General features: G+C 33.6%; 1 protein-coding gene across 1 annotated transcript; it reads right to left on the minus strand.

Annotated features, from left to right (window-relative positions):
• Window positions 1-1,356: 1,356 nt before the first annotated feature.
• LOC126694075 (disease resistance protein RPM1-like) lies at window positions 1,357-4,857 on the minus strand. The gene has a single exon (XM_050390112.1). The coding sequence runs from the start codon at window positions 4,855-4,857 to the stop codon at window positions 1,357-1,359; it is 3,501 nt and encodes a 1,166-aa protein (XP_050246069.1).
• Between the last annotated feature and the right edge of the window lie 4,992 nt (window positions 4,858-9,849).

A 9,849-nucleotide genomic window follows, 5' to 3' on the forward strand; every position in this document is an offset into this window, starting at 1 on the left:
AAGAACAATAGTTGATTGAAGAAAGAGATCAAAACCCCATAGACAACAATTCAAAGATCTTCAAATCGTTGTACAAAATAAACAAAACAATTACAGGTGACTACAACTACAATCGTATGTAGGAAAATAGCAACACCAATAAACCCATGATTGTGAAAAAACAACCACATATTTGGGCTGCAACAATGACATCACACTAGAAGAGACAACTGCAAACATATAGAAGTAAATCTATGGAATAAAAAATAAAAAATTTAGCCCAACCTATCCCAACAACAACAATTGATTGTTTACCTACCACAACTTTGTCAAACTTTGGTTAGTAATGAAGAAGTTTACGCCCCCCCCAAAAAAATAACAATATATATATCACTAAAAATCTCAAAAGTGAACCTCAAAGTGGATTCTTCAAATTTTCACACAGTGCAATACAAGCGTAATATAAAGAATCAGCAAAATCCAAATTAACATACCATATAGCGGTTGGTGGTGAATTACATATTTCAACAAATGCAAAATAAAAAGGACAACATGCTTTTTACGATACAAACCTACGAATCAACTCCCATGACATTATTCATCAAGAAAAGTAGAAAACACAAGCCAAAAAATTAAAAATAAAAATAAAAATTACCAAGTAATAACTCATCAAAAAAAGAGAAAAAATAATAACAATGCAATAATTAATGGTGGGTATCAAAATCCAAACATATTACAAATATCATAGAAGAAATTAAATCATAGTACCGAAATCCAAACGAATTGATGATATTATTTTCTTTTTTGACAACAAACCAATTATTGATTATTATTAGTATTATTATTATTATTATTTTGTTGGCTCAGTAATAACTAATAAATGAGAGATAGCAAAACCAGAAAGGCATAATTCAATGATGTTCATATCCTTTCATAGGATAAACAAACAGTTACAAGCTACTACAACAGTAGGGGAAGGGGGGAGGGTAACAAGGAAGTCCTTAAGTGTGGCAGAACAAAACATACAAATACTAGCATTTGATAAGAAAAGCCACAAATCCATCCAACAGCAGCTTTATGTTTCCACTCTCCGTTCACTTCAGTCGCTAGGAATTGATATAGAAAGATTCAAACAAATTAAAGAGGATCACAAGAAAAAAATGGTGCTACCAACAGATTTACCAATTGGCATCACTATGTAGAAATTATTTGTTTACCTACACAAATGAAAAAAGTTTAATTAGTATTGGAATAAGTTAATGCAACAAAAAAGGAAGTACCCGTAAAGCATTGTTCTCAATACATTTTTTTTCCTTCAAAAAACAAAGAAAGCATAAATCTCACTAAAATTCAAAAACGGATTTTAGCTACATTTCACTAACCTTTATCGTCTGAAGCATTGATATCATTGCCATTATTGTTGTTGGTAACATCAACCTGGTTGATTGTTGTCCCTTTTGATCTCTCCAAATACTTAGAACTGAGATTGTGGGTCTCATAGCCAAAAATACCTTTGTGAACCTTGTGACGGAGGAAGATGAATGGTACATGCTCAATGATCCAATAATGTGACCCTTGCTTTGGATCCAAACTTTGTTCGAATTCACTGGGCATATCTGTAAATATCAATTCGCTAAGGTTTCTCAGGTGTTGGACACCAGAGGGTACCTCCATTAGTTGTGGACAACGTTCAATGCTCAATTTTTCAAGAAGGGGTAACGCTTCTTTGTATATATTCAATGAAATCAATTCAGTCAAATCTGCGAGCCCTAGCACTTTGAGTTTTGGAAATCCTCCTTTCCTAATTTGCAATTGCTCTCCATTGTACGCTTCCATTTCCAGTATGAGCTCCGCTAGATTAGGAAGATTTTGAAAGGCTTTGAATGGATCGTCACTTAACCTTGTCCAATAAAAGTTTATTGAGACTAGGTGTTGAAGTTCTGAAATCCAGTCTGGCAACTTGGCTAAACGCCCCTTCATGGAGATCTTTCGAAGACATTTAGGTGGAGATGAAATCGGCTGTAAATCAACAACCTCATCTTCATTGATCAAGCTTACATATAGATCTGTTAAGCTGTTCATGTTCTCAATAGAGGTACATAAGGCCCTTCCAGTCTCCTTAGTCAGGTTTACCAAGCCTAGATCCTTCAATTGGCTCAACTTTCCCAAATCTTCAACCAATTTGACCCCTCCAAGATTTGCGTCCACGTACTGTAGGTTTCCCAGTGCCTTTAAGCATCCAATGCTCCCATGTATTTTAACTCCTCTTAAAATATTAAGACTGATATCCATGTTGTCGTCAAAATAGTAGGCTAAAAGACAACGTAGCTTATGAAGCTTGTTGATTGCAAAAGGTACCTCTTGTATTAGGGTTTGTTCCAGAGACAAAGTCTCCAGATTCTGGAGCTTTACAATGGATTTTGGAAGAGTCTTTACTTTTGTACCATTCAAGTTTAAATACTTTAAATGAAATAAATTCCCCACATCTTCAGGAAGATGATCCAATAGAGTACTCTCAAAATCCAATACTTTCATAAGCTTGAAATTTTTTAAAAATGAACTCATAAAGGATTCGGGCAATTCATTAATATTGAAGAATAAAAGAGAATGGATGGGAGATTTCTTAAATCTTTGCAAGACACCATATGAAACTCTATGGACTGACATACGTCGAGTTGGTTCTTCATAACTTGACTCCCCTTTTGACAAAACATGACAAAAACCTAAATCTTCCATCTTTTGTAATATGATCTCATGCAATAGGTCATGGATTCCACACACTATAACTTCTCCACCAACATCAACCTCTAATACTTGAACCAAGCTTTTGTCAATAAGCTCAATCAAGTATTCTTGGCCGATCTCTTCCAATGTTTTATCCTTTATTTCGTTGACAAAGCCTTCGGCTATCCATTGTCGAATCAATGTTCTACATGAAATACGAAAATTCTCTGGATACATGCCAAAGTATAAGAGACAAGATTTAAGATGGTATGGTAAGTCTTCATAACTTAAGGATAGAACTTTGTGGACACCAGCAAGATGGGGATTTGTTCCTGACTCATAGGCAAGGTTGTCATGCAAGTTTCTCCATTCAGACATGGTTTTGTGTTTAGTTGATAATAGACCACCTATAGAATTAATTGCTAGTTGTAATCCTTGGCATTTCTCAACAATTTCTTGAGACAATTCCTCTAACTCTAAGGGGCAATGTCCTCCAAAGTCATTTCGGAATGCTCTTTTGCAAAAGAGCTCCCATGCCTTCCTAGGAGGCAGTGGTTGTAATTGATGAACATAGACAGGACAAGATTTTTTGCAAAAATTAACTACTTCACACTTACGTGTTGTGATAATTATTCTAGAAGCTTTGCTATTATCAGGTAAAACATGTTTTATATCCTCCCAAAAATCTATTTTTCGTATATCATCAAATACAACCACATACCTCTTTTGCTGCAAGTAATTCCTTAAGCTTAATATCAAGGACTCCTCATCCATTAAGTCCATTCCCAGAAGAGGACTCTTCATTTTCACCTCACAAAATTGCTTTATCATGCTCCTTAGTAGATCTTCAATGTTGTATGATTGAGAAACCGAGATCCAAGCCTGGCAGTCAAAGTGTCCTCTCACAGTTTGGTGGTCGTAGACTTTCTTGGCAAGAGTGGTCTTGCCCAGTCCCCCCATTCCCAATATCGAAAGCATAATTATGTGATGTGGCAGTCCTTTTACCAACCAGCTAATCAAATTATCTCTATGAAATTCAATTCCCACAATGTCAGTATCATCAAGATAAAGGGAAGCTTTTCGAGGATCATACCACCTAACATTTGGAGCACGGCTACTCAATCCATGAACAATGGATTTGAAGTGATATCTTTCAGTCCTTTCCTTAATTTTTAGAATTGATGCTTTGATCTTTTGAATCTCATATGCTATCTTATGGCGGGGTTTCAATGTTTTGAGATAGTGAGTAGTTTTATGGACAAAACCAGTGAAGCCACGTCGGTGAGGATTGTGTTGTGCCATGTGAAGCAAGTATTGGTCAATGGCAACGTCTATGCGGAAAACTACATCTCTTACTTGTTTCACCAATGTTTTGGCTGCAGGTGGGAAGAATGACTCTATGGAATTGAAATGAGAGAATTTTGGAATTGGAGCTGGAGCTGGAGGTGTTCCGTTACATACATAACCATGGGAATCAGTTGGAATTATTTCATAATTTTCGGAACTGTCTGTTTGACTTGGAGACCTGGCTGGTGGGAAGAATTGCATTATGGAATGAGACAGATAGAATTGCGACAAATTTGGAGTGCTTCCAGTGAATGATAAACTACTTGTCTCAGGCTCGGCCTCAGTCTCATTCTCATTCTCAGTCTCAGACTTGTTGGCAGGAAAGAGTAATGAAATGGAAAGATTTGTTGGTCCATAATCACATATTGAACTGGCAGTTTCCGAGTCCGATGTGGTATTGGATGGTGGAAATAAATGCGAAAATGAGGGTTCCGTGGGATTTTGAATTATTTCTTCATCATTTTGGGAACTGTCCGTTGTTTCAGACCTGACTGATGGGAAGAGTAACCCTATGGAATTGGAACGAGAGAATTTTGGAGACTTGTTGTCAGGGAAGAATAATGGAGACTCTGAGTCCGAGTGTGACAACATAGGTGATGGGAAAGTTGACTCTACCAGCGACCGTCTAAAATATGGACTTGTTTCTTCACGAACTGGACTACCATGGCCGTGAGACATGTTGATTAAGAAAATCAGTTCATCTTTGATGTCAGATACTTCTTCATGGATGCCTCCTAGCAGTTTTGCTTCGTGGGTCAATAAGAAAATCAGCCTATTGATAAGAGGAAATAGTACCATCTCCGCCATGACGCTTCTCTCCTTGCTCCAACCAAACCTATATATGCTATTTAATCTGAAATTGGCTTTTCTCTACGTATTATGATCCCACTTTCCTAAGCTTTCCTCTGCTTGATTTCTTGTAACTTTGTTTCTAGCATTTTTTTGACTCAGATAAGTTTGCTTGAGCCTTTGGTCACGTTTGTCAGAAACATTAATCGAGTTTTAACTAACTCATTAACGTGTGAGACTTTTTGACTTTCCTGGCCATTGCAAATAGCAAAGTCCACAAATATTTTAATAGTTAATTCTCTCATTCGAGGAGAGGTCCTTCTGGTTTCATCCTCGAAGTAGTGTCGAACCTTCCTTCCACTTTCCCTGCCAAATTCTGCTTAATCAATTTTGTTTATGAAAACAAATTCATATATGCGACAGAAACAAAGACTTCTTGACTTCGCTTGTCAACACTCAACTGTAGCAATGCCAATTATCAAGTAAACCAGAATTTAGGACAGGAAAATCAAATTCATATATGCGACAGAGACAAAGACTTTTTGACTTTGCTCGTCAACACTCAACAGTAGTTAATTCTCTCATTAGAGGAGAGGTCCTTCTGTTTTTAACCTCGAAGTAGCGTCGAACCTTCCTTCCACTTTCCTTGCCAAATTCTGCTTAATCAATTTTGTTTATGAAAACAAATTCATGTGTGACAGAGACAAAAGACTTCTTAACTTCACTCGTCAACACTCAACAGTAGCAATGCCAATTATCAAGGTGATGTAGGATAGAATCTTCAAATTAATTTTTGTAATTATTTAATTTTGGTATTTTTTATGTAAAATTCGTTATTTTAGGTTTAGATTATTTATTTTCTTGTTTTTAGGTGCTTTTAATGTTTTTTAGGTCAAATTTGGTTTATATTATGGTTAGGTATTAGTTAAGACTTATTTTAGAATATATTTTCTTGCCTATCAAATTTTATGGAACTCTTAAATAGACCTTTAAGTTTGGAAACATTATTAAGAGATTAGAATTAATTAATAAAAATCCAGATGTTTTGTCAAAATTCTTTCTCCAATGATTTCAATTTATCGCCTTGTAGATTCGTGAACTCGAGGTTTATTACTCAGAAACTAACAGTTTAATTTCTATTTATCAAAGAGAGTATCGTTAATGCTTTCTTTAGACTTCTGCGACATCACAAGTAAACCAAAATTTAGGACAGGAAAATCAAATTCATATATGCGACAAAGACAAAGACTTTTTGACTTTGCTTGTCAACACTTAACAGTAGCAATGCCAATTAGCAAGTAAACCATAATTTAGGAGAAGAAATCATCAAAAAAATTTTTAACCAAGACAATATACTATTTCCTAATCGCTCATTGGGAAATTCTTAATAAAAGGTATGCTATTATTACGTATTATCTACACCATATAGTATATAATATTAGAAGCATAGTATTTATTGTTGCAACTTATATGTCACATCATTTTATTTATTTTAATTTATTTTTTTACAATACTGAATAATATATAAAAATATTAAAAAATTTCATCCAGCTTCTTTAGAAAAAGAAAATCAAAATAAAAATTTGCTTACTTGATTACTTTACTATTCATAGTCAATTATAACATTCAGATTAGCTCAAGAAAAAAATTATATTTATTTTAACATAAAAACCTACCTTTTCTGTTTTACCAAACTACTTTTCAAAAACACATATCAAATTTTATATTTTTAACTTTATTTCATTAAAATATCAAACTTTTTTTTTCTAATTTGTTTTTTCCTTGTTCACACACTATAACCACTATCCACTATCTTTCTTCATCTTGTTGAAACCCATAGAAAGAATAAAAAAAATGAAATGCACCACAACAATGCTTGTGTATATTTGCCCAATTATTGCAACAAAATGCATATTACACAATGGATGCATAAGCTGGTGTAGTGATTTTTTGGATTTGTTGGAAAAATTAGGGGCTTATGCTATTTTTCATCCACTTATGTGAATGCTCTTAATTATAGTTTTCAGACTTGGATTGTTCAAAGAACCGGTAAAGGGAGAGGTTCAAGCTTTTTAAGGTTAGACTGAGGTTCGATTGAGGTTGAACCATGATGATATTATAATTAACTTAGTAACTAATAAAAATAAAAATAATTGTATTAAATTTGTAAATATTAGCAAGATTGACTGAAAATATTTAAAAAAATTGAAACATACTTTCAAATAAATTTTCATGATATTATAAGGTTAATAGAAAATAATACAACTTAAATAAGCATGATAATAAACTTGAAATAGCTTGTAACCCTATGCATATATATGGATATACTTAAAAGATACACAATAAGATGCATACTATAATTCGTACATATGTAATATAAATATTATTAATAGTCATTCTTATATTTTTTTAACTTTTTAAAAAGTCTTGTAAGAATATTATTGGTAGAAAATGTAAATTTTCCATTTTTTAAAATTTTTTATGTTCATTAATTCTAGACTCTTTAGTTTTTGTATGCAATAACTCATTTGGATGGACATTTAGATATTGTTCCACATTTGACTCCATGATTAAAAAAATAAAACTCTCTCTAAAAATAAATAATTTAGGACACATGACGTAAAATTGGACTTCAATTGTAGAATTAATGTAATTGGATTTTTTCTAAGTTTTGCCTATTAATATATATATATATATATATATATATTACTGTGCTTCCATCTCCTTCTCTTCAGCAGTGCGTCCCCTTCCCCCTTTATGGTATCAGAGCCACCCTTTTCTGGCCGGTGGTAGTGTGGTTGTGTTCTTTGTCTCTTGTCCGTGTCTACCCGAACGCTTGATATTCCGTTGTTGTGTTCCCTTCTTACCGTCGTTGGCGCCACCCTAGTCGTAAAGTGAAGTCCTAGAACCTAGCTGTAAGGCCCGTTTGAGCCAAGAGAGGGCGTGTAGGGCATGAAAGGTATAAGGTTGGTTAGGGTATGTGTTACGAAATGCAACGGTTGTGAGAAAAAACATGATAACTGAGTGTTGAACCTAGGATAGTATGGATAAGTTGTGGAGATCCAACTCCTCTATCAGTTCCAGGACTAGTTGTCCTCCTGATATTGTAAATGAAGAAGATCACACTATTGATGATAATGAGGTGATCCCTGATTTTCGTAAATGGACTATTCCTAAAGTTGATACTAAAACTATTTATAAAACTAGTTTTGTTGAAAGTGCTTTTCATTCTGCTTACAAAGCTAGAACTGTTGAACAAATTTTCTCTATTTCGAGAATTCATGAAAAATGCTGTTTGTTTACTAAAAAGAATATTAATGACTTCCTTGCTGCTAAAAAATTCAGTTATTTGCATATTGGTACGGTTCAAGTTGCTATTAAACCACTCACCCAAAAGGGTATTAATGCTTCTGTTCTCATGTGTTTAAGAGATGCTAGATTTAAGATTTTTAAAGATAGCATTCTTGGTATGATCACTACTTCTATGTATGATGGTCCTATTTATTTTAATTGTTATCCTGATCTTACTCTTGCTTTGGATGATCCTAATATTGTTAAAGCTTTGACATTGAATATTGCTTCATCTGGTTATCACATGGAAGAGGGTAGTAAGCCTTTTGCTTTGCTCTACCGCATTTATTATAAACTAATGGGTACTCAAATGAATCCTTGTGCTATGATTCCTAGAGAACCTTCAGGTAAAACCATGTTAATTCAATGTTCAACTTCTGATGCTAAAATCCAAGTTCCAAAAATGATTCAATGGCAAGATGTTAAACTTCCTAATGATTGGTTGTTAGAACAAGAAACCCCTCCTGCTAAACCCATTTTTGATGAGCTTGATCTCACCCATATTCAACAATATCTTGATGGTACTGTTAAAATAAGTTTTCAAAACAATCCACCTTTGAGGATCAACGAAGGAAGACATTCCTTTGCTGGATCTGAAAGTATTTCAAAAAGAGATCGAGAGATCAATGAATTTTTGAAAAAGAATTTGGAAACATCCTCTGATTTAAAGCTAAAAGGTATTTCAAGTGATAAATCTCAAATTAGCTCTGTTTACTATTCAACTAAGCCTGAAACTTCCACTCCATTTAGTAAAACTGCTAATGAAGATGAGGAAGACTCTGTTTCTGTTACTCCATCTGATTTTGATTCTCCTATTGAAACTCCTCCCGTTTACCAAAATCAATTAAGAGTTTTGACTGTTTTAAATGATGATTTTGAAATTGATTGGGATTTTTTGTACAATGAGTTTATGCTTGCAACAAACAAAACCAAGAGAAAATATTTCCAAAATAATTTTGCTCAGTCTGATAAAGACCGTGTTAAAAGAAAATGGTTGGAAATGATGAATCAATTGAAAAAACATATTTTGTTTTTTGATTTTCTTGAAAACCATTATGTTCCAAATAATGAGGTTTCAAAACAACATTTATATGTGATAAAGAAATCAAATTTTGTTAAGATTGATAAAACCATTGTTAGGTCTAGTCATCCTCCTCTTGATTCAATTTTGATAACTACTAAGAAAGATGAAGTGACAAAAGAGGAAGTGAGGCCTCTCCTTTCAAAATTGCTGATGATCAAACTCCTATTGTTAGCCTTATTGAACAAAACAATTTTACTAATCAATCTTTGCATATTATTGGTCAACAGCTTGACCGTATTGAAGAAAAATTTGTTGAAAAAACTGTTTTTGTTTCTGAAAAATCTGTTCTTGTTAAAACTGAGAAATCTTTGATTGATTTACCCAGTCAAAGAGAAAAAGTTATGTTTAAAACTTCTCAGTCCAAGACTCTTGAAATTGTTGACAAAATGCTTTCTAATCTAAAGATTAAAACTGAGGGTACTGGTACTTCTACAAGTACTCCAACTGCTCGAACTATTTCCAAAAAAGAAATTGTTTCTGAAGAAAATACAGATTCTGATACTGTTTCTTCTATTTCTTCTGTTCCTGCAAAAAGAATCTTTGATGATGATTTCCCAGAAATTAAAAGAGTTTTT

This window comes from Quercus robur, chromosome 8 (genome assembly GCF_932294415.1).
Source record: "Quercus robur chromosome 8, dhQueRobu3.1, whole genome shotgun sequence".
In the NCBI taxonomy this organism is placed as follows: Eukaryota; Viridiplantae; Streptophyta; class Magnoliopsida; order Fagales; family Fagaceae; genus Quercus; species Quercus robur.

Excerpts from the sequence above, each read along its gene's own strand:
- LOC126694075 (XM_050390112.1), bottom strand. The coding sequence starts at position 4,857 with ATGGCGGAGATGGTACTATTTCCTCTTATCAATAGGCTGATTTTCTTA.